The following is a 26,277-nucleotide window of genomic DNA, read 5'->3' as shown; positions in this document are numbered from 1 at the left end:
TCATCTGAGGAGGAATTTTCTCATGCAAATCCTATTTTCATCAGAACTTGTGAGTCAGAGAAAGGATGTTTTCATAAGTAAACTAATGATTTAGTGTGACTAAGGGAAAATATATGAGAATGTAAGTTTTCACAGCTACTTAACAGCTGTCTCATGATGGATTGTATGAAAGAAAAGGAAACCAGGCAGTTTCTTGAGCCCTGGAACATGGTTTCCCAAAGACTTGTGTCCTGTGGTACATTTTGACACTCAGAAAGAGATGATGTCATGTTGTGATAGTTTCAGCATTTGAAGGTATTTTTCACATGTAGTTCTCTTGTTTCTGGTAAGGTATAGGTTCAGATTGCAGCCTTTCCTTCAATGTGAGAATTATTGAAATCTTTCTCTTATGAATCTTGTTTTTAAGAAATTAAAGGAATTCACTTTATTTAGAAAACTCTAGTGCTGTCAGATGTAGTGGTAATAGGACAACCTATTCAAAAGTTATTAGAGTAGAACAGACCTGTTATCATAAGATAAATACACAGTGTGATTATATAAGCCTCATTTCTTCAGGAAACCAGTCTAGAAGAAATCCTTTCATAAGCATGTCTACTCAGTCCCTTCTGTTCATATTAAGTTCTCAGGATCTTCCTATTCCAATTTAAACATCTCCATGCCAAAAAACAACCGAGAAGTTGGAACATAGAAATTACCATTATTATTCTTCACAATTAATGTTGACGTTCCGAAGAGGTCTTGCATGAAATTTCTTCCAGTTCTGACTCTGGCAATCTAAAAACTGAGAACCAAGTTTTTTCCTTAGTTCTGACTGTGCTATCTCACAAAATGCTCAGTTTTTATTCTTCATCTTCCCTGATGTCCAACCTCAGTCTTATTCTATGAATTCCATGATCCTCCGTTTCTCTTGCTGATAATGAAACTACTGTTTTTAATATAAAAGAGATGAGGCAGGAGAATGGGATAAATTGAAAAGTACAAAACTATTTAGAACGTTCTATAAGCAACCATTTCAACTGCTAAAATTCACCCAACTTAAGCCTATTAAATTTGTTTATCACTAGTAAAAGAGAATTTCACAGAAAACGTTGATGCATGATCTGGGCTAGAAGTCAGCAACGTGTTTTGTTTTCACGGCTTTTTGCCTCTGTGGATGTTGAAGAAACGGTTAAAAATGTTTTTTGGTAAGATGAACAGATACAGATTCAAGGATACTAAATGCAGAGGAGTAGGATGGGGTGATAATTATGTAGTCAATGATCTCACAGATCATGCTAAAAGATTTTTCCATTTAGCATTAAACTGCAAAGCTGTTAAATATGAAAGTTTTCCTTGTTCTTATTATTAATTCTTCAATGTGCAAAAAACTCTATCTAATATTTTGCAATATTGTGTAGAGCAAAATTCTTCTTTTATGCAACCACATCCTGTCCGTCCTAAATTTGCATGAGAATATGTAGGCAGAATTTGGACTTCATTTGGATTATTCCTCTTTGGTTCCTTGCAAAGTCAATGTAAAAGCAAGGCAGAATTCTTGTTTGTAACTTTCTTTCATATTTCTTATTTATGTTGTTGATTTCAGCAACTACAGAAAATGTAATAGGACATACACTTAATACAAAGACTTGTCTGCTCTACAAATCAAACAATTTCGGTGTGCCTAGCAGAGGCAGTGAAGTTAGGGCTGAAGTGATCTGGAATATTGGTTTTGTTACAAACACAGTAAACGTCAAATCAGCGTAGAAATTTGAGGTCAAGATATAGTGACTTGCCACTTGCCTATATAAGGATACAGGGACCTTGTGTAATGGTACAAGTAGATACATATGGGGATTACAAATGACCATTGCTTCATCTGTATCTGAATGAGAAATATGGTCTCCTTCGCTACATACCTTAAGGAAATCTAAGGTATTTCGTCTATTAACATTACTGCTGTCATTCATTTTGTGACAATAGAAATCTAATATAGATGTATTCACAGCTGGTTGTGCGATCCCTTCAAAAAACAGGGTAGAGTGTGTTTATAGAAATTCAGCATTGACTGTGCTAGGATCAAAAGAATCTACACTGTAGCACAGGGATTTTTAAAGAGTTGAGAAACTCTTCCACTGTGAGATAAGGAGGCGTTGGAGCAAACTTCAAAAATGAATTTTAATGTAAAGATTTGTGATAGCTTAGAAGTCAAAAGGTTATCCCTACTTTTCAAGTTCCGTTTTGCAATCAGATGCACCTGTAAAATAAGACAGTCAATTGCTACAGCAAAAGAAAGTACCTCCGTTGCTTTAATATATAACATGTATGAAGGGAAGTAAATCCCCATTATTGTGAATAGATATGACTACATCATCAGTTATTTGGGACAAGGTTGTTGTCAAGGTCATTGAAACAAGATGTTTCTTCAGCATCTTCTGTATGCCCAATATAAGGATGCCATGACTGAATAATTAATGTTCGTGGACAGTAGTGCAATACGAACACTAAACAATAGTTGTAATAAACCATTTTAAACAGCATAAGATGGTAAAATCCAAACTGTTCAGTCTCTGTGTACAGAATAGTAAATTAAATGACTGATCTTGCAAAAGTCATATGGAAGAGAGAATTTAATGGTTTGGAAAGGAGCTATCACCACTGTGGGACAGAGAGAAGTCCAGGGATTTGTCAGAGAAACTAACTACCCAGGTAATGTGCTCAGAAACTTTTTGATGAGGTGCTGGTTTTAGTTATTCTGAATTCTATCTTTAAGACCATAGCCTTTTTGGGTTTCTTTTTGTTGTTGTTGTTGTTTGTTTTTTAACCAGCCAAAGAAGGACAATAAAGCTTCAGCTCTGACGACCTTTCTTCAGGATGATTTTTATTGTCCACCAAAACAATTATAAAATGAGAAGCAGATCAACTGAATGGCACTGAAGAATAATTCCCAGAGGGTATTCTCTTTCAGCTAGGACCTATTGTTCCCTTTGAAATCTGATTTAAATGACTTTTCATACTCTGCCAGAGGATCATGGTAAATGGCTTTCAGACATCAATACCTCTCATTCAGAAACTGGGATATAAATTCTTATATTAAACATAGGGGTAAAGAAAAGTGACATCTGGACAGTGCTGCACACTTTTCTTCCTTACAACACTTCCTTACTGCACTTGAAATGCTGTAGGGTACTTACTCAACTATGTAAACGAAATACTTAATTGTAATGTAAACTCTGTATTTTCTCATCACTACACCCCAGTCATTTTTATTAGCCTGGTAAATAATTAGAATAGTAAATTTCTATTTTCCTCAGGTCAAACCCTCTGTCAGGAGGGAGACCAGAGATGTACTTCCTGTCCTGATCCCTGTGGAACTTCTCTCTGTGAGATGAGAAACAGCCAGACAAACTGCAGTAAGTAGGTCACATGCTTCATACTGTCACTGTTTTAGGGTGTTTTAGAGTATAATGAGGATGCAGGGTAGAACACAGTAATACTTTAATTTACTATCTAATGCACATGTGTAATGATTAAGTATTGAAAAGGGCAGAGCTGAAACAAAAGTTTCATCATAACTCTTGATTATTGATGTACTAAGAGGTACTCATAACATTTGACATTGAGATATTTTCCCTTCTGTGAATTTTTGATACATTCTTAATGTGTGTTTACAGTTGCACTTTTTCTTAACATTTAATGGCATGCAGTGTTTACATAAAGTAAACAACATAGTGTAAGTGTAAAGCAGAAGCTACTGGTTTATTTTCAAAATATAAGAAAACATGGTACTGTGTTTAGTAGTCTGGAGAACTTTTAGCCCTTTTATGAAGGAATAATTTTGATACTCAAATTGGCAAAACTAGTTATTCTTCTGACCAATACATATTGTAGAGGATTGGGGTCTTCAACACTGCATATCTTCATTTTTATGTCCTGTACTATACCACTCCATGCAAGCCTCCTGTACCCACTGTACACTTGCTTCTGAGTAGCTGTCTTTCTCACTTGTGCAATGCAGCACTGTGAACATGTACTGAAAAGAAGTATATTTGGCTAGGGTTTGAAACTGGGGCAGAACTGTATTCAGAATTATTCAAAATTAATTAAAACTTGGTGATGTGTTAATACAGTCACATCAATTCAGGTCACCTTGGCACATGGGCAGGCTTGCCTTCACTTACATATGAATGTGTAGACATATCCTGTAATTGCTTTGTGCTGAGCAGTTACCTCTGCAAGGCATGGTTTGGTACTATATGGTAGCTTGTTTGGATGATGTTATTCCATTTAGGTTGGAATGGATACAGGAAGGTCAATTAGTCCAAACTCCACAGTCTCTCTAAAGTTGTGACTGTCATCCACAAGTGTTTGTTTGAAACAGGCACCATTCATGCTGGGGCCTTTAGATCCTGCTGAAGTAAAAATACAAGATACTTGGGCATATATGCTTTACATATGCTTCTATCAATGGTTCTCCTAACTTTTTTAAAAGGCGCAATCATAAGTACCATGTTTAGCATTAGAAGGAAGTTAGTTCACACTTTTGGTCAACTAGTCCAAACTCCTGATCAAAGCAGTGCCAATTAAGTCATGTGGCCCATGACCTTGTGCAGCTGAGTTTTGAGTATCTCTGAGGACAGAGATTCCACAGTCTTTCTGGGAGACCTGTTCCAGTGTTAGGCCGCTCTTATGATAAAAACCTTTTTTCCATATATGTAATTGGAATGCTCTGTGTTACAGCTTGTGTCTTTTGCCTCTCATCCTATCCCTGCACACTAAGAGTCTGGCTCCGTCTGCTTTACACCTACCCATTAGGTAGTTAACAGCAATAAGACCTCCCCTTAGCCTTCCTTTTTGATGGCTGAACAAACTCTCTTTTCCCAACTTTTGCCTGTAGATCGTGTGATCCAGTTCCCTAACCTGCTTGTTGGCCCTCCACTGACCTCATTCCAGTATATTGATGTCTTTCAATGAATTGGGGAGCCGAAAAACAGGACACAATACTCCAGATATGCACCGGTGCTGAATAAAAGGGAATGACAGCCAGTCATCTTGTCAGAGACAGCAATCAGATTAGTCAGGCATGATTTTCCCATGATGAATCCATGCTGGCTGTTCCCAGTCATCTTTTTTTCTTCATGTGTGGACATGTCTTCAAGAAGCAACTGGTCCATACTCTTCCTGGGGACTGAGGATAGACTGACTGGACTGTAGTCCCCTGGATCCTCCTTCTTGCCCTTCCTAAAGATGGATGTGATGTTTGCCTTTTTCCACTCATCAGGTGCCAGGGTTGCCATGACCTTTTGAAGATAATATAAAGCAGCCTTCCAATGACATTCCTCAGTGGAAACTGAGGCAGAAAAGACATTGAGTACCTTGGTATTTTCCATGTCCCTGGTCACTAGTTCCCCTGCCCCAGTGAGCATCAGACCCACATTTTTCTTACGTTTCCTTTTGCTGCCAACGTACTCACAAGAGCCCTCCTTCTTGCCCTTTACATTGCTCAATAGTTTCAACTCTAGCTGAGCTTTGGCTTTTCTGACTCCATTCTCTTATGCTTGGGAAATGTCTCTATGTTCCACTTAAGTGCTCTATCCCCTCTTCTGTCTTCTGGATATTTATTTTCTGTGTTTGAGCTTGGTCAGGAGATCCATGTTCAGCCAAGGTGGCCTTATGCCACACTTGCTTGACTTGCTTTGCATTGGAATGGACTCTTCTGTGCTCTGAGGAGGCTCTCCTTTAAGACCAACTTGCTGTCCTTCAAGCAGATATCAGCATGATTAAAACTCTCATAAGTACCAACGCCTGCAATCACGAGGCATCTTCCTGCCTTCTGAAGAAGGGTTCATCTACCTCCTCTTTTTGCTAAGGTGGTCTGCAGCAGATGCCTACTATGTACATCACCTGTGTAGGTCTGTCCTCTAATCCATATCCATAACCAAACTATTCAGGTGAGAAGGAGCCTTCTAAGCTGATTAGAGTAGTAGGTGTTGGGTTTTTTTACTTGCCTGTTGTGAACCAAACCATCATTCTCCTTCAAGAAATATTTAGAAAGGGTTATGAAATGGGAAGGAAGGTATCCATATAACACAAAACTAAAATGAATCCACTTCACTTTTTAAAAACTTTTAATAAAATTTAAATTTTTAAAATAATTTAAATTTTTTTTTTGGTTGAAATCTCAGCTATCATAATTGAATTATCTCGGTCGTTTTCTCCTCTGTGTCTTGCAATTCATGGTCAGATATTATCTCCCATGAGAGGTTGTCCCCCTCCTGGTCAAAAGGAAGCAATATAACTTGAGATACATACACTAATCAAGGAGAAATCAAACATGAGATATCACAACAGATCAAATTACTTCAGTTGTTGACCACATCTGCAGTTCCTGCTGAAATCCCTTGGAACTGTAGGTACCTGGCATCTCCAAAGAAAACAGTTCTTCAAGTAATCTTTTCTTGTCTTTGGTGAGATTTGAAGGTCATATTTTCCTGATGTTTTAAGGTCAGAATACATGAGTAATCGTTGAGATATAATTACTGACTTGAATAACTCCACTCTAGCTAGTCACAAGTTTAAATGTGTATGATAAGGTTGATTCCTTGTGGGCTGAAGGCTCATGGGATTGAAGGATGTTTAGTCCCAGATTCCTCTGCCTGCAGGAGAAGCAGCAGCTTTAGCAGCCTGTGCCTCTAAGAACAGGTGTTGCTTCTCAGTTTCTCCATTTGAAGATTCGGCTTTTTTATTTGAGCAATCCTGACTTTGCCACAAAACTGCGGTTTACCCAGGAACGGGGGCTTCAATATTTCTATCTGCTGTTTCAAAGCTTCTTTACTCATAATGCTTCCACAACTTAACAGGCGTTACACTAAGCCCTGTTTTATATGTTTAAAACTGTAGCAACTTTACATTTACTCAGGTCAAAAAAAGACAGTATTTTGTAATTTTATTTATTTTTAAATATGTATTACTTAAACTGCTTAGTAAAGAACACATAAAATGTATCTGATATATTGTGACGGGATGAACATTGGACTCACAGATGATGGCTGTGTAGTCACCAGTCATGCATAAGACAGGTCCTCTATTTGGCTGGCAAACAAGGCATCAGCAGCAGCCTTACCCAACAAGTAGGAAAATACGTAAATTCCCACAGTAGCCTCTGGTTCTTATATACTCACAGAGCAGTTCTCTCTTAAGCAAATTACCTTTCATAAACAGTGACTACAGGCCTGTAAAAGGCAAGTCTTTCAAGCAGTGTGACTGCAATTCAGTCTTTCTCACAATAAGAGAGAGCTGAAAGTGTACTGTCTTTCTTGGACTCATCTTCTTTGTGGATAAATCAGTATGAGACTTACTGTGGTCCAAAGCAGTTTGTTCTGTGGTCCAAAATCTTTTCCTGATCAATGCAGGTTTTTGTATCCCATTGTATGTATGGACAGCAATTTTGGAAAACGTTCGAGTAGCTAGGACTATGTTACAAGATAGTGAAAAACACTTTTTGACATGTGATACTTGAGTTCTAAAACAATGTTCCTATTCCATGTCATAAGAAACGCAAGAGCTTTTTCGTGAAGATGTTTCCTCATCATATTATGGGCAACAGTCCATAATTCTCAACAGGAGTAACACACAATCTGAATTAGACTTGTGGATCATCTCTCTTTCTCCCTTTCCGGTCCAGTGAATATTTAATTGTTTATACACAATGGAACAGCAAGAGAATTTGGGAGAGATTTTTCTTGCATAACATCTGGAAGTACTATTTTCTTTTTTCATGTTATTTTCACTGTTCATATTTTGACCAGAGTTATTTCATCTTTGGTAAGAGATGAGAATTCCCGTGTAAAATTTCAGTTTTGACAAAGCAGTATTTTCTGGCCCAAATAACTCATTGGTTGGAAAATTCCGAAGCATAGGCCACATTTCACAATATTGAGTATGATGGATGTTCTCAGTGTGTGATAATGTCTGATCAGTTTAGGCTCTGTATTATAATGCAGTTACAACATATTTAGGATAACAGAACAAATATCTGAAGGGTCAGTGTAAAAAAGACAGAGCCAGGCTATTTTGGTGGTTAGTGACAGGACCAGAGGCAATGGGCACAAACTGAAACACAGGAGGTTCCCTCTGAACATAAGGAAACACTTTTTTTACTGTGAGGGTGACTGAACACAGGTTGCCCAGAGAAGTTGTGGGAGACTCCATCCTTGGAGACAGTCAAAAGCTGTCTGGGCATGGTTCTGCACAAACTGCTCTAGGTGGCCCTGCTTGAGCAGGGTGCTTGGACCAGATGACCTCCAGAGGTCCCTTCCAACGTCAACCCTTCTGTGATTCTGTGAAATATCCCATTCAATTCTGTTACTATGTTTGGAACAAATTCCTGTATAGTAGGTAGAGCAAGTTAATAATAAATACATTAAGATATTAAACCCAGGCATAATCTGTTTAGTTTTTTTTTATTTAGGATAAAAGTTACAATGAATTTTATTCCTTGTTCCCCACTCATTAGTTTGTACTTACACATATGCTATAAATAAGGGAGTAGCAAGATCTCTTAAACTGTAGGACAGACATCTGAAGGAAAAAATAACACTTGGGTTACTTAAACTCAGTCAGATGTTCCCCTGGAGTGTATGTTCCTTTTGTTACTCTGCTTGTGGATTGTAGGGAATTGGGTGTGAGAGTCAAAGTTACTCTTTTCAAACCTACAATGACACTTTTGCACATAATGTGATAGAAGCTTTCTAAACACAGTGTGAAAGATGTAATCATATTGAAAACATGTGAAGAGCTATCCTACAGGGGCATTTCAGTGGACTAGATTTTCTTCTAGAATTTGCTTAAACCCCTATAAATGTGAGGCATAACAAAAGAGAGAATGATATATGTGCATTTCTACTCTTTAGTCTTGAATAATGTTATGTTATAGAAACACTTAGAACGTTGCATGTACTTTTGTGTTCATTTACTCGGGTTTCATCATGAAATACTGATGAACATGTAATATTCTGTACATGTCAAGAAAAGATGCTTACTGGTGAAAAATCAAAAGACAAAACCCAAACTGATCTGGGCATCTGGGGCTGACCAGGGCGAGTTCATCATGAAGAAAAGGAAATGGCAGTAATGTGAGGAGGATTGTTGAAGTCTTTGAACCTCATATACCCCAAAGCTGGGACTAAGTGGTTTGAGACAACAGCATTAGTTCAGTATTGGCAGTGTGCAAGGATTTAGCAGAGAGGAAATGAGCTTCGTGATCCTCAGATTAGAGGTAAATACTAAAAGAGGTTATAACAGGGAATGCCAGTCCAAGAAAGACTGGCCAGTTCTGCTGATCAACTGAATCTGTTGGATCTTCTTTCAACTTCCTCTCAAAGATCCAGCTATAGGATCACACAGTTGCCATGCTGTGCTGGCAACTGACATTAGCAACTGGCTGGCGGAGAATATTAATCATATTAAGATACATTTGCTTCCAGAAGAGGCAATTATATGCAGTCTTTTGATAACAAATAACTTTTGAATAGTACACTTTTTCATGGAAAATTTTCTCATATTTCAAAAGTAAATAAAATTAAATAATTTCACATTGGTCTCAGTGCTAAAAAAAAGCTGAATTTCAGTCTGAATTGAAGTGAAATTCTGTCTGTTGTTTTCCGTTGTGGTGGAAAGTTGAAAAATAAATATTTCTGACTACCAATTTGGGAAGAAATACAAAAGCTGTACAATTTTTTAAATCCAAACTACTCGGTCAGTTCAATATGTGTTGTGATAAACCCCCTAAAAGCTGGATGATTTTTTTATACAGCTATAGTCTGTGTAATCATATGGACTTGTAGCTGTTGCATTTATTTTGCTCTTACTTACGATTCTCTTTATTATCAATTATGTCTTATCTGAATTAAATTATTAGCATGTAGACTGTTTCTTACTCGGTGTTTGTGCAATACATAACCTAATCATCCCCATTCTTCCTTCAGATCTTGGGATGCAAAAAATAAAATAATAAAAAAAAAAAAAAATCCTGCCTTCTGTTTTCTATACAGAGAAATTGTGCAGTCTCTGTCATTAGAGATTTTTCAAGACCTGACTGAATAAAGCCTTGGGAAACCTGATCAGTCCTCAGAGCTGACCAAGCTTTGGGCAGGACATTGGACTAGAGACCTCCTGAGATCCTTTCCAACCCAAAGTATCCTATGATCCCAGTCTTCTTAATTTTGACAATTGCCCTGCCAGTATGAGGTGTGTTACGGTAGCATAGTACATCAGTAGGAAGTGTGTTGCTGTGCCGTACAGGAGCTCTTGAAAATCATCAGAAACTTGATTTAAAAAGAATAAATCTGTTTTTAAAGAATGGTTTATTGTGCCATGTTAAAGTTAAGATGTTACTCAGGAAGTTAATGCATATTGGTAAGGGAATCCAAGTCTCTGAATATGTTATTAGGCAGGCAGAGGTCAAACCCACCTTTCTTTACTGGTGTGAATAGGCTCATATGCGGTCTTGAGCTCTGAAACTTGTAGTTTCTCAAGCCTGAGAGGAAATCCCGACTGATAAATTTGTTAAATATTTATGTAATTATTTCTTCTGTATTTCATTTAATCTCCCACCATTTGTGTTTCTTTTTTTGTTTTCTTTCTGTGAAAGGTCAGTGTGAACCAATTACTCTGGAACTCTGTATGAACTTGCCTTACAACTATACTTATTACCCAAACTACCTGGGCCACAGGACGCAGAAGGAAGCCTCTATCAGCTGGGAGTCTTCTCTTTTCCCAGCCTTGGTTCAGACCAACTGCTACAAATACCTTATGTTTTTTGCCTGTACAATCTTAGTTCCAAAATGTGACCCCCATACAAATCAGCGGATCCCACCTTGCAGGTACTATACTATAATTCATTTAATTCTTGACTGACATTGTCTGTCATATTAGTCTTTCCCAATTTTCTGTTTCCATTGAAAATGCCAGAAACTTTGCTTTGGAATTCCCTAGCAAAAAGTAGAGAACCATATTTTATAAGATCATTAAATGCAGTTTATTACACGTGTGTGATTAGTATCTGAAGTATTCAAAACAAGGAGAGGAATAGCAGTTCAATAATTTTCAAAATGTATATATTGAATAGAATAGACTATTTCGGTTGGAAGGGGCCTACAACGATCACCTAGTCCAACTGCCTGACCAATTCAGGGCTGACCAAGTTAAAGCATGTTATTAAGGGCATCGTCCAAATGCCTCTTAAACACTGACAGGCTTGGGGCATCGACCACCTCTCTAGGAAGACTGTTCCACTGTTTGACCACCCTCTTAGTAAAGAAATGCTTCCTAATGCCCAGCCTAAATCTCCCCTGGCGCAGCTTTGAACCATTCCCACACGTCCTATCACTGGATAGGACATATTCTATCCTAGTCACGTTAACCTATAATGACATGGAGATTACACTATCTGTGTATTTAAGTAGTCTCCAGCTGACTTTGGTGTTGTTTCAAAATTGTGACAGATGTGTATGAAGAATAATCCTGGTCAAATCTCATGGCCCTTATGTGTTGGCATCAATTTAGGCATCCCATTACTGTATTTGAATTGGGAGAGTAAAGAGATATTTTAGTTAACTGCTAAATATGCTTAATGTTCTTAAAAAAGTGCTAGATTGAATTCCATTGCAGAAAATTACACATTTCTATGCTACATTTTTTTTTTTACCTTGTATTTCTTTCTCCTTCAAGAAGGAGATTTCTCTGCTTTGTGATGTGTGCTCTTGTTAACTGTTAACTTGTTAGATTGATTCATAGACAATATCACAGATGAGATTTGACTGAGAAGTAAAGAAAGTCGTCTGTTACCAAGGTATTCTGATACCCCAACTGTGAGAGTCGGTATGGGAATGTGGGAAGCATTTAAAAAAAAAAAAAAAAAAAAAGTACCAATTGCTTTTCCAATTTTCCTACCAGTATTGCAGTAGGCTTCCATATGCACTGTGATGGGCACTACTCTGAAGATTATCTACATTTTAATTCTTTAACCAGACTGACAACTAAATGGCTTGCAATAGCTTTTGGAAAGGGTCAGCTTTGGCCAAAGATTTGAGTGTGCAGAGAACAGAGGACAGAAATGGCTTAGATGTCTCAGCTAACAAAATCAAATTTTTAACATGTATTCATCATATTGTTGTGGTTGGTTTTGGGTTTTTGTCATTGGTAAATAAAAATTCTGGCATTCAGAAAGCTGAGGTTATAAAGTGGTGGTTGGAGTCAACCTTTTCAATATTGAGAAGGATCTAAAAGGAGAGAGAGAGTCTCTAACTGTAGCATGGTTAACCGATGTGAATTCATTCATCCATTCCTTCCAGCTGCTCAACTCAATGGTGAATCATTTGGCATGGAAAAACATTGTCTCTTCTTCGTGCAATCCCCCCCGCAAAAAATGAAATTTGAGAAGATTAATAATGTATTGTTTTCTCAAAAGAGCATAAAATAATTGATCTTAAATGGATCTGTTTGCTTGGTTTTGGTCACGGCATTTCTTGAAGCTGATTGCAGGAAAAAAAATGGTCCGTTGGTCAAAAGGTCAAAGGAAAATGAGTGGAATAAAATTACTTCCATGAAAGGACTGTCTGTTCCTAGAAGAAAGATCTGGAAAAAATTAATCAAATTAAATAAAAGGCAAATTAAAAGTGACATGAAAGAAACCAAAAAAAATAGAAATGGGTGGGATCCTACTGTTGAATATTTTTCAACCTATAAGAACAAAGGAGAATTTTCTTTGAAACAGTAGGAGAAAGTCCAAATGTTTATAGGTTTAGAAAATATGATCTAAAAGGTGCAATTAAATGAGTTGCTGAGTTTAGAAACAAGAGAAGACTTGGGGAGACATCATAGCCTTCAAATAGGTAAAAATGAGCTTCTGTGAGAAAACAAATAAATTGTTCACCATGTTCACTGAGGTTAAACCAGGAAGCAATGGATTTAAAGTACATCAGGAGAGCTATAGGTCAGATATAAGGAAAATAATAGATACCTGTGTATGAGAATGAGTGATAAGGAAGTATATGAAATCTTGCTGACTGAAGAGTTTTTAAGAACAGCTTAGACAAACACCTGTTAAGCATGATGCATGTTTCTGTTTGGAGGAAGAGATGAAAAGGATGTTGAGGTTCCTAATCCCATACTGCCTAGTTAATATTCCACAAAAATAAAAAAAGAAAAAGAGGCAGCTGAAACAAACAGGGATTCAAAATACCACAGGTACAAGACAAGACTATTATATTGAACAGCACATCAGCTATGATTCCAGGCAAAAGTAGTTGCTAAATGTTTAAAATAATGCTTAAAATAATAGGGGATTTTTCTATTATGCATTTTCTGTTCGTACTTTTGAAGCATTTGACATCGGGTATTTTGCGAGACAGGATGTTAATGTAGATGAACACTGAACAAATTTTGTGTGGCGCATCCTGTCTTTCTATGGTAAAAAAAAAAAGCGCAGCAGGAGGATTATATTCATCCCTTTTTCCAGGTATGATGATACAACCTTCTGTTGCTCTAACTGACAACACCCTCAAGACTAGCTTGATCTGTGCTTTGATTTTCTCCAAACTTTTAATTTTATTGAATTCCCTGGGGAGTTCTTTGCTCTTTTGTTTGCAGGTTTAAATATTTTGTCCTTCTGAAACCGCATGGTTTCTGAGGTAGCATCATCAGAAGAGGTAGCATTTCACTGGTACAAAATGTATTTGGCTTTTTTTCCTGAAGGAGGACAGTTAGTGCTTCTTAAAAAAGGTTCTCTGCCATCCCTTACAGAGGAGAGGATGTTTGTAGGTAGTTATATTTGGCTATTATAACTCAGGTAATAGTCTGCATACAATAACTTAAAATAATGTTTCAACAGTAGCAACATATCTTTTGGTATTTTCTTTTTTTTTTTTTTCATTTAAAGAAATCTGATTAACTGATTTTTCCTTGATCTTCATCTTTAACTTTGGCTAGGATTATTAACTTCCAATAACTGGGAATTTTTAAGACTGTCACTCAGTTACTTTGTGCAATTCCACTCTGTCTCCTCAGGACATTATGTGTACAGTCTAAGGAACGCTGTGAGTCTGTGCTTGGGATTGTAGGTCTGCAGTGGCCAGAAGATACTGACTGCACTCAGTTTCCAGATGAGAACTCAGACAACCAAACTTGTCTCACACCAGATGAAGATGTAGAAGGTAACTCCTATAAATACATATAACAGGAAATTAAAGATTTAATTAGGTTCCCAAAGTCACTGATTTTTTTCCCCATACCTCCTCTTTAAATTATAATATTTAAACTGTGAAAATGATTCCAAACTGGGTTTCAGGGAATTTGAATACCTACAGTTTGCAGATAAGAGGAAGTTCTCATAAGAAATCTATTAGAAGGAAGGATCAATTATCCTCAGTCTGTGAAAGTCAGTGTTTGAGATTTGTTGCTAACACCACACCTACTGCTTGCTTGTGTTTATACTTCACTTTTTTACCTATTTAGATGATATAATAATGCTTTTCTAACCATGAGACAGACTCTTGGCAATCTTAACAAAGCTGAGCCCCTCGACAGCTCTGAGAAAAATATTGTAATGTTAGTGTCTTTGCCAGCTACTGTTTCCTCTTGGTTTTTGTTTGGGAAAAGTTTTGTAGAGAGTTGTGCCAAAGCAGCTTCAGTAGCAACTGTCAAATTTTGAGTTCAGCTTAATACTAATCATTGTGGGTGTGAACATGGAACAAAAGAATGACATTGCCTTAAATGCTTCTACATATTCTTTGTATGTGTGAAGAGAAAAGCTGTGCAGCTTCTCATTCTACAGTGGTCATTGGATGTGAGGTCTGTGGGAATTCTGACATGCCTTTTCTTTTTCTTGCCAAAACGCCAGTAAAGTAGCTGGGAAAATAGTGAGATGGTGTGTGCTACAGTGCCTGCAATATGCTGATTGTGTTCAGTTCTCACTCTTCTCCTACTTACCTACACGGTGATGACGGTCTTTCCACAGTCTTGATCTTGCTCAGAGAAAGCAATGGGTGAAAGCTAGTCAGTGTATAGTTCTTTTAGTGAAGATGTATTGCTGTGAATATAGTGAAGGAATCATGAAAAAACAGTGAAGTATATGTAGCAGTTAGTACTATTTCTTCAAGCAAAGTCCATGTGCACATATATCACTGTGAAGATTTTATAAAGTTGTGTAATACCATGGTAATGAAATCCTCTGTCGTGGGACTCTTGAGAGACAAGGAGATAATTTCCCTCTACAGCAGTAGGCTGATGGAAAGGAATTATCCATTATTACACAGCAGTGTGTAGGAAAGGAAAAGTAAGATTTTGACACAACAAGGTGAGTTAAAGAAAAATAATGTGATTTAATTTTCTCGGGTATCAGATGTCTTTTAACCTTCCTCCCTGTGTTATTAGATTATTTGGCTTTGAAATGTAACATAGAGTGGTTATATTTTAAATATACTACTGCATACAGGACTAGTATGTTCCATTTCTAGAGATAAATTCTGTTCACTTATAAAAATTATAATTTAAAAAAAATTCTCACTTTAATTAGAGGGACTCTGCCTAGTAAGCTGATTCACTGCTTATTGATCATCTTAGCACTGAAATAGATATTCCTGGAAAATCAATGAAAAAGGAGGGGTTTTTAGTATTCTTTTAGAAACAGTGTAACTAATTAAGGGGTTTTATCAGAGTTGTTTTGGGTTCCCTTACTGCTAGAATTTTATATTGATTCAATGCCAGATTTCTACAGATTACCAATGTTGGTTAGAAAGTCTTCCCTGGGAAGTTTAAAATCTTATATAAATATTTCTGAAAAAAATACATGTAACAAAAGAAATTAAGCTTCTGAGAGCATTTAAAATGTTTATGATTACAAAATATAGGTGATTTTCCAACTTAAGCTATAATTGACAGAGTTATTACAATGTGCTGAATTGCTTAACTTCTCTTCCAGTCAGTGCTGAATCCAAGAATACTGCTGGCCAAGACAGTATGCATTGTAAACTTAGTTATTTTCATAATGAGTTATTCTTAAATGTTGGAAGTATAGTTCACATACCTTTTATCATTAGAATGTTATTTTCTAAGGCTCCCGAGTTGATTGATGATACTTTTGGTACAACTGTTTATTGAATCCTAAAATTTACCCAAGGAACTGCATGATACTAAATACCTGAGAGATTTTGCAGGAAGGAAAAAAAAAAGGCAACATATGATGGAGGTTGTACATCAAAGTCGGTGGCATGTACAGTGTGAAAAAAAGGGTGGGTTTTTCAAAACCATCTAAATAAAGCTTTCTCAAAATGTTAATCTGTAAGATGAGGCACAAGCGATGTAAGGGTTAATTAGTGGACACTTGTAGGTGGTTTTATTAATTCAAATAGCCACACAATTGCCAAAATATATTTTTTTTTTATCCTGGGAATCTCTTATACACATTTCAACACATCAGATGATCTATTTCTGCTTCACACAACACCACAACAGTGAGAAAAGTAACTAGAAAATCCATGCCCACAATCTAAACATTGCATGCCAGTTATTTGGCAAAGCTTTGAAATTTGACAGAGGGTGGCATGTGAGGGAGAGCTCTGGAAAATATTGCTCCACCCCATTCACAGTGCCATTGTTAAGAGTCTTGCCTGCTACATAGTTCCAGTTTAGTATCGCACAAGCTTTCTATTCCTGTCATTTATGCTTCCGAAACAAGTCACAGTGATAAATAAGTAAGTACACGTGATGATTAAGCTTGCAACTTATGGACTTGTTTCTCCCTGTTCCATGTCATTGACAGAATGCTCACCCAGTCACTTCAAGTGCCATTCTGGGAGGTGTGTCCTGGCATCCAGAAGATGTGATGGTCAAGCTGACTGTGAGGATGATAGTGATGAGGACAACTGTGGTAAATAAATTCGATGAGTTGGATCTTTTGAATGGAGAGTAGTTGAAGCATTAGAAAATGACTTCTGTTTTTCCTTCAGTTATTTGAACCATAGCATGACAGTTCAGAGGATAAGCCCCTTTTTCTGTAAGAAAAATATGTTTGAAAGTGGGTTTTTTTGACTAGTGACAGTGAAAATACTTTAGCAAGCATCCATCTTGATTAATGTCAACACAATTTATGATATTTGATAATTTAGATTCTGCTAACCGTATTCCAGGATGTTTGAGTATTCCTTTAATAATCAAGATAAAAAATGCTGCAGGTTTAATTCTTTTGATATTGCTGGAGGTTCTACTGAGCTAAAATGTGACTTCCTGGCAGTTCAAATCTTGAATTCATAAATATAGTTTTAAATTTATACATGGTAATATTTTCATTATGACGTATTGACAAAAGATCTGTGTTGCTGAAGTGGATTCTGTACTGCAAGGATCAAGAATTACATGTTTTTTCAGATTGGCCAATCTCAAGCTGTAGGTACAAGGATAAAGTGGTAACCACAAAGTTTATTCTCCAGTGTATTTCTGAATTTACTTACGGTAGAGATGCTCTTGACTTTAAACTTAAGGGGATGTATTGAGCTTGAGAATAACCAATAAATCTCTTAGTTGCTATTTAACCTTGTACGTGCTGGCAGGAGAATTTTCAGAAGGAAAAGGGAGCTTATACTATTTCTTTATGTGACTAAGGTAGCAGCCTCCATGAAGTTCTGCATGCTGGCCTGGCATCCCTAGGGGCAAAGAGAATAATTATAAATCACTAAGGATTTAGAGAAGAGGTGTGAATATGAGTAAAGGATTGGAAAACATTCCAGCAGAGTAGGGCTAAGGTGCACAACCTGTTTTTTTTAACAGAGAGCAGGTTAAGATGGAAGCATGGTTTGTGAGCCACAAAACTGTGTCAATAAAAGACTTTCTACTCAGCTGCACAAAAATAAAATAAGATCCAAGACCTGAAAGCTGAAGCTAGGCTAAAATTCAAGCTCTATAAAATGCTTCTTTTTTTAAGAGCAGGTTTTTTTAATGATTGAAGTAACCAAGGGGTTATTTATTGCTAAGGCGCAATGTATTCTCAATCTCTGGGACTTTTCAAATCACGCTTGTATTCTCTCTCCTCTTTCTGCCCCATTCCCCTCCCCCTGCAAAAAGAAAGCAAAAAGAAAAAAAAGATACACTTGCTGAAACAGGATTTAATACTAGGTCATTCTCTTGTTTGGATTATAAAGGAAAGGCAGAGCTGATGATCACAGTGACTCTTTCAGAGTTTGTAATCTCTTTACCTTTGAATCAATTGTCTCAGTTGTCCTCCCTGCCAAATATTCTTTGTTGCCACCTGTTCTTAACTCCTTAGAACACTAATTGCTATGCGTCTTTTAGGATAATTTTATTCTCCTAGACATTAACATATGAAATATTGCTCTAATATATAACATTCATTTCTTGAGTGGATCTCTCTCTGTCTCTATAGTCTAGACAGAATGTCACTAGCAATCAGCAGAATTCTTATCAGTTTCTATAAATATGGAAGACTGTATCTGCTAGGAAATTACTGCTGTCAGTGTGACATTACATTGACCAGGGGTAATGTTGTTACTGAAAAACAGAAAGTCCTTGTAGAGCTCCAGAAGTAACTGTCTCCAACTCATTCATATTCCATGTGTGCAGGACAAAATCAAAACTTGATGATCTTTCCATGTGTAAATGGCTAGCTCACATTTTATTAGATTTATCCTTTGAAATTGCTTTTGTATCATTAAATAACAGTCAGCATTTAAATTATAAACCTTGTATTTGAAGTACCTTAAATGACAGGCATGGAACAACTTCACAGTGCAGGGAGGAGGAGGCTGGAAAAGACTAGCTACAGCTTTTGGATGCTCAAGCTACTCTGGCCAAAAACGGAAGGTGGAACAGTCCAAAGGGACTAAGGTATATTCTGCCCACGCAGAGCAGAGCTGTATTCAGCACCCACTGTCTCCTCCTGTTAGGAATCCCTGTCATACTTTCATGTGATCTTTGTGAGAGGAAATGTCACCCATGCAATTGCAGTGAAATCCTAAGACTTTAGTGCCATTTAGGCTAGGATTTGGGGAGAAAATTTGACCCAGATTTCTGAATGTGAGACTTCTGAGTGCGTTTCAGTAAAGTGTGAGGAAGATAATTTCTGAAAATTCATATTATTATGGTAGACATCAAGGGAGTTTGTGGTATTAAATATGCTTGATTGTAATTGATCATATTAATTTACTGGCTGCTGAACAATTCCTCTGGCAGAGAGCAGAAGAGGGTCCTAGAAGAGTACTAAAGAAATTGAAGACATAACATTCAAAACCAGTATTGTCCTTCACTATTTTCTGCAATCTGAGTTCTGACTGTAGTATTTTAGTTGAGAGAAAAATGTGGTGGTCTTAATGTTATCAACTTAATAACAATTGCATGGGGAATATACGTGTGAATAACAAATGGTAACTTGCTTCAAATTTTGAAGAAGAATGAAGGTAAGATCACATGGGAATCCCTATCTCTTGCCGAAACATATGTTTGAGATGGGGGTGATATAAATATGGACAAGTTTTTCTACCTCCATTTTCACTTCCATTTCATTGTCATTAAATTAAAAATGTATGTCACAAAAATATTTAGAGAAGAAATATAAATACAGCAAATGGTAGATGTCTTCTACCAACAAAACAGTATATTTGAACACTGAATTCAGTAAGTAGTGAATTTTTCCTAGGGAATTGTCTCTATATTTGTCTATGTTGTAGTCGAAGATAAATTTTGGAGAGTCATAGAACACTTCACAGTTTAACACTATAATGTGTGATGAAGGGGAAAAGCAAACATGTATTTAATTAATTGTAAACTGCTAAAAAATTGCAAGGTTCATAAATTATATTTTTTTAAGCTTTTTTATTTTATTTTCATATCATGTTCCTAACATGACTGACATTCTTTGTTCTTTATTAGAGTAAAGTTTTGTTTGGTTTCAATTAATTTTTCATTAATAGTTATCACAAATATTGTCGAGAAGGAGACCTGGAAAATGGTGATACCCAAGAAAATTCTTTGATAGTGTGGAATTAGTTTCACAGGTTCAAGGCTACTTATTTCTCTGTGCTGTAACATTTATTTACATGGCTTTTTCAGTCTAAACAAAATCAAGCACTCCACACATCCAGTTACAATTAAAATGTGGGTAGATTTTACCAGTAATCGTATGAGCTAGTAGTGATTCTCTGGTTCTTGTTTGTAAAATACTCACTTCTGAAATAACACTTCTTGGAAACAACGTATCTGGTTAGTAACTTATACGCTGCTGTAGTTCCAGGTCCAGGCAAACAGAGGTGCTGCTTCAAATGTAGTTTGTGAGCTTATACCGCGACTATTTGCGTGTGGGGACATCAGGGCTGTCACCTGAATTTGAGCTTGGATTAAAATGAAAACTAGCATTATCATCGATAGAACAGGCCAAACAAGGCAATCAAACCATCTGTTTTAGGCAGGAGAACACATTGTTTTTATGGCTTCCTATAAAACCAGAATGTCAGGTGTGCAGGACATTAGTATGTCAAAGTATTTAAACTGGTATCACAGTGAAGTGCTTTATTAGTTGATGGAAATAAATAGTGAAACAAAACAAGAGAAAACATTTTTCTAAAATGTACTTTGGGCCATTCTTAATTTCCTCTAGCTGACTAACAGGAATTTTCCTGTCAAAGCACTTTGACACAGTTTTATAAGTGTTCCTCTTGAAATCAGAGAGGCTGGTTAGCAGGACGTTGAAGAGATGATAATGCAGTGTGTTCCCTGCATAATAATGAACCCTCTTGAAGATTCATACAGCATTAGGTCATTCTAATCTTTTCAAACTGGTTTGGTCTCAGATTATGGAACCAGGAAAACGGTTTGTGATCAATACTTACAGCATCTTTCTACCTTTCATCGTGATCTGCATTAGATTCTGTATCAGCACTGCCAGAAAAAAATTACATATTTCTCATTATTATTTAAAAAGCACTGAAGTAGTATGCAGTGTTATATGATTTATACCCATTTATCAAGTGTGCACTGTGACAATCTTATTTCCATTTCTTCGTTAGTAACTATTCTTGGTACCTTTTAAAATTTATACTGCAAATGAAATTATTTTGGGTGTTTCAGGGTTATTAAGGAAGAATAAAACAGTTGATTTGATATTGTATGCAAGTGTTTCAAAACTGTGCTTCTCTGCCTCCAGGTTGTAGAGAAAGGGGTCTTTGGGAGTGTCCTTTGAAGAAGCTGTGCATCAAACACACTATGATCTGTGATGGTTTCCCAGACTGCCCTGACATGATGGATGAAAAGAACTGCTGTAAGGGCTTGTGCAGTTTGTTAGTCCCATAAAGGGCTGATCACATTTTTGGGATCTTGGGGTGCAAAATAAATGGAAGTAAAAAGGTTTCCTACAGACAGAAAGGCTTAGTCATTCCCTCAGTTTCCTTTTCAGTTTTGCTATGGCACCAATTTATCTCTTTCCTCATCTTGTGTCCTCTGTTGTTCACATCCTTGGGTGCTTGCTGTCTCCTTGGTCACTCCAGTGCTCTCTCTTTTTTTCTCTCTCTCCCTCCTCCTTCTTGTGTCTTTGTGCTTCTTTTCTTTATTCCTTGTAGCTTCTTGACTCCTTTTCCCAACTTTTCTCAACTTCATTACATATAGATATAGCTGCTCACTGCTCTTTTTTCTTGATTTCCACTTGATTTTCCTTCTGATCTGTTCTTCAGTAAATTTCATGTGTCCCTGCTTTATTTGATTTCTCTTCTGCTTGGCATTTCTTAGATTCTGTCTCCCTACTTGGCTCCACAGGCGTCTTCTACAATCCAAACTGTGATAAGTATCAGAGATAGATACAAAACTTAGTATGGTACACTGACAGTATGGGCATACTGTCCATGTGCACAGTGTAAGTTGGCTCAAAGTGCTGACAGTGTGCAGTAGGCCCCCTGGTCCCCTGCGGGAACTGCCCTGTATTCTGTTTCCACTGCGCAGCTGAACAGTGGGATGGGAAGAGGTGGAAGACCTGTGAATGGCAGCTGCTTTGCAGGCTCCCACCCTGCATGCGAAGCTGGGAGTGGGTGCCATGAGATGTTAGCCTCACTTTCATGAATATATTAGTGGTACCCTGAATGCTCTTCTTTTGAGAAAACCTGGTGTGTGGGCATGTCCCCAAGACAAGGAACTGCAAAGGACATACTGGGTGACGCTCAGCCTGCACAAGAAAGAAGAGATGCTTGGTAAACTTGGTTGAAAGCTGAAATTTAATTCTCTGGGCAATCCTGGTATTTCAGCATTTCTGCTGGGACTGTAGGATATAATTTTACAATTTAAAAAAAGCTGCTCTTGAGTCTCTGGAGTTCTGTTGGCAGGGACAGGATGGTAGGCACATTTTATGTGCTATGTGGAGCATATGAATATGTTTGCCAAAATGATTGGCAGCCTGCATATATCACTAGATCTAACTTTGTTTCTTTTTGGGAAGAGGCAGCTCACAGAACGTTTCTTAATCTGGTTTTCATTGTGAAGATTATACCATCTGACTTCCAAGCGGTCTGTGTGCTATAATCTAAAAAACAGGAAGGTGGTATTAAAGTGATTTGCTCATGATCACACATTAAGATCATGGCAGAGAAAAGATTCTCCGACGACTTAGGTTAAGCTAGTCTGTAGTTGTCAGACTATATTTCCTCTCTGCTTTTGTGTCAGGGGTTGAATATTCCAAAATGGCAGCAAAGTTTCCCCAGCTGAGGGCTTCCAGCTTTTGAAACATGCTGTCTCTGGAAGGCAGAGTTAGACAGCTTCTTCTAGTTTTGCACACTTTATTCCAGAGCCAGAAAGATCACATATGTCAGAGTAGGCAGCACTGCCTGCTCTATCGGTATGGTTTTTGCTGTGGAGTACATTTTTTGCACTAGTGTTGCAAATAAATGCTTGGTTTGTATGGCAGTATAGATGCTATACAACAGCCAGACATAGGCACAACTGAATGCAGCTTTCTTCCACGCATTCTCTCCCTTTCCACCCTCCCCCAGCTCTCAAAAATTCCCTAATGACGGGGTTTATAGAAGCTGGAAGAGAAGTGTGTTAGTGAGGAGGGTACTGTAATGCCACACACCTGCCTTTTGGGAGGGGGTTTTTTATGATTGGGGGAAAGCTAAACGTCACCTGCAAATGGAAGCTCTTGTGGTTCCTGCACTGGACAAAGATTCAGGAAATCCCTATCTAATGCTGCCAGCTGGCAACCAACTGTGAGCTGGAGCATGTCTCTCTGTGCATCAGTTCCCCATCTCTGAAGTGGAGATAAAAATAATTCCATGATTTTAAATAGCAAAGGAGGGTCCAAAAGTGAATATAGAATTGGTGTGGATGAAAGGAAATACATATGCATTACAGTAAAATATTATTTCCAAAGAACGTGAAGAATAAACAGATTTGGAGCAGTCTCCTAAAAAGCATGGAATACTTAAAGCTTGTGAGAGGCTTAGACAGGTTTCATATGACAAGACCACAAATGATACTAAGTAATCACAGATCTTGCCATTTCCAGACACCCTTCCTTCCCTTTGAGTTGTGATGCCCTCTGCAACTGTGTGACAGCAACCACCTTCTGCCTCAGTGATGCCCATCCTGAATTTTGTTGCAAATCTGTCTTGCTTTCTTGCTCCATAAATCTGATCTGTGCCTACCCTCCTTCTCATTTTTTCAGTCTCAATGTGAACCTCACATTGATAATTTCTTTCTCGGAGTGAAACGTGTTTTTGTCCTTGCAGCATTTTGTGAAGAGAGTGAACTTGAATGTGCCAACCATGAATGTGTGCCGCGTGAGCTCTGGTGTGACGGGCAAGTAGACTGCAGTGACAGCTCAGATGAATGGGACTGTGGTAAGTTTCTGCCGTGATGCACTCTGCCTGGAAGTGATGTTTGGGTGATGCTAGTAATCACTGGTGATTTGATTTAGAATATAGTTGCAGTGGTGGAGAGATGCTCCCTTTATTACCAAAAGGAGACTGGGTTGAGGTTGGGAAAGCATGGAGGAAAGCGGGCAAAAGAAAAAGGAAAGGCTCAGTGTGAAGTGTCACAGTGCAAAGATAGAAGAAAAGTGATATGGCAGGGAACTTCTGAAATGTGTAGATGGTGTGTAAAATCTGGAAAGTGTTTTGGATAGAAGAGAGAGTAGGAAGACGTTCAGGTATAGAATTCATTTGGGCAAAACTTCCAAGCCCTGATTCTGTACTTGTGAAAATCGGTGTGAAATTCCCACTGACTGCAATGGTGCAGGTCCTGAGCTTACGAGAAGACAGTCCTACTAGGTCCACTTTGCACTGGCTAAATACCTGCAGAATGATGTAACCTGCTATTGCTGTCTGTATTCGGATTAGGCTTCATGCTTTTATGTGTTGTTCAAGAACTCTCCAGTATTATTCTTTAAATAAAAATGAAGGTGGATTTCAAAAAAATTGCACTGAAAAGAAACATGTTGGAAAGTGGTAGTATGTCCTCTGAGATTTCACTGAATTAACATATATTTCTGTGCATGACAGTAGTTTATATTACTAAGTTTTGAGATGCTTTGTATGTAATTTTAAATACAGAAAAAAGGTGTACCATGGCTTACAGAAGCAAGTATTTTGTATTCCTATTGAAGTAGACTGTATAAATATTTTAAGACATTGAACATGGTATGAATATTAATAAACAACAGCATTTAATAAAACCTATGCAACAGAGAAGAACTGTTCTAGAAATGCATATCTGAAAGGAGTAATCTAGGATTAATACATACCTTTCTCATGGAGAGAAGCAAAAGCACCTTCAACATATAAGAAAAATGTGTAATGACTGGCTATGTTAAGATTAGAACTATCAAAGCAAAAGTCAGAGGAACAGTTTAACTAAAACCAGTATGTATTTGGGGAAGAAATGCACACAACCCAACATCTTTTAAGGGATCCTAGAAAGGGAGGGATGTAAATTTCCATTTTGGGCCATTTTGAGAAGCTTTTTGTGTGTGATAAAAGCAGTCCACACACTTTTATACATGAATTAAGAAAGAAGCAATGCTCACGATCTTTCTTGTAAACAGTAGTTGTTTTTTCTTTCTCTAATTACACCCACATATTGTTATGACAGGAACAGTGCATATTACCGAGAGTCAAATGATGGTATCACTCTTATGTCAAGCAGCATTCATCCCACAAATTACTTTAGTGATTTCAGTTGGACTATTTGTGGGGTAAAACATCATTTAACAAGATTAAGGCTATCAGAAACCCATGTGAACCTGTGCTGGTGAGTCAAGAGTATTCTGGTTTATTCTAATCCTCAAGATGCCTTTGTTGTTTAGTGTCTCATGCTGTTGAATGTTAGCAAGGTTCTGATAGCCATGGTTGCCTTGGTTTTAAATGACATAGCTACTGAGTGTATAAAATCAGCAAAAGTGCCAGCATGTTCGAAAACTCTTTTGAATGTAGTTGTATGTTTTCAGTATGCCATTTATAAAACTAACTGTGAAATAATAACGAAGTTGTTCTTCTTTTTCTTTTTCTTTGCAGTTACCCTGTCTAAAAACATGAATTCCTTGATGTTCCTGACCATTCACAGGTCAGCTGCTGATAACCATGTTTGTGCTGATGAGTGGCAAGAAAATTTAAGCCAACTGGCCTGCAATCAGATGGGTTTAGGGTAAGGTCAGTAGTTTGTAGCATTGATGAATTTCTTAGGACAGTTGGAGTGCTGGAGTTAGATGTGAATGATCATTGATCACTGCAATGTTAGACCTAGTGTGGAAATGGTTCACAGAGAAAAGAGGTAATGAAATTTTGTGAACTATGGCAGGAACAAAAGCTCACTAAAATCTAGGCACTTTCACCACTTTATAAACGTTACATGATTGTTATTAAAAGAGTGTATTGAAAAGATAATGATGTCTTACCAAGCCTCAGTAGTTGAACTTCCAGTTATTGCTGAGGCTCAGGATTGTTTGGCAATGTGATACTCTGTCTTCCTAAGGAATTAAAGCAGACTTGTCTTAGGAAATACGGGAAAATTTCTCTGCGTTCATTTGCATTCTGCAATAAGTACTGTGAGCTAGGCAACCAGGTATATTTAACTTGGGTATCTCTGAACAATGAATTGTTAAAGATAGAGATTTCTATGTGGAACTCAGGAAAAAAAATAGCCTCTATGCATCTTTATTATTGCACACATAAGTAATAGCTGCTTTATGGAATAGTTGATGCAAAGTATAATTGTTGGATAAAAACCAAGTTCATCTGCTCTGATATCCAAAGCTGTCTT

The 26,277-nt window shown here is 37.4% G+C and overlaps 1 protein-coding gene across 1 annotated transcript in view; it reads left to right on the top strand.

The window, feature by feature from the left end:
* Positions 1 to 26,277, top strand: part of CORIN (corin, serine peptidase) — a 166,568-nt gene that overhangs the window by 115,224 nt on the left and 25,067 nt on the right. The window contains exons 10-16 of the mRNA XM_076336202.1: positions 3,291 to 3,389; positions 10,628 to 10,859; positions 14,044 to 14,189; positions 16,796 to 16,903; positions 21,185 to 21,298; positions 23,751 to 23,861; positions 25,533 to 25,662. Of these exons, the coding sequence (XP_076192317.1) occupies positions 3,291 to 3,389; positions 10,628 to 10,859; positions 14,044 to 14,189; positions 16,796 to 16,903; positions 21,185 to 21,298; positions 23,751 to 23,861; positions 25,533 to 25,662 (940 nt within the window). The remainder of the gene's footprint in view (positions 1 to 3,290; positions 3,390 to 10,627; positions 10,860 to 14,043; positions 14,190 to 16,795; positions 16,904 to 21,184; positions 21,299 to 23,750; positions 23,862 to 25,532; positions 25,663 to 26,277) is intronic.

The sequence above is a fragment of the Aptenodytes patagonicus genome, chromosome 4, assembly GCF_965638725.1.
Source record: "Aptenodytes patagonicus chromosome 4, bAptPat1.pri.cur, whole genome shotgun sequence".
In the NCBI taxonomy this organism is placed as follows: domain Eukaryota; kingdom Metazoa; phylum Chordata; class Aves; order Sphenisciformes; family Spheniscidae; genus Aptenodytes; species Aptenodytes patagonicus.
This window is presented reverse-complemented; position numbering and strand designations above follow the sequence as displayed.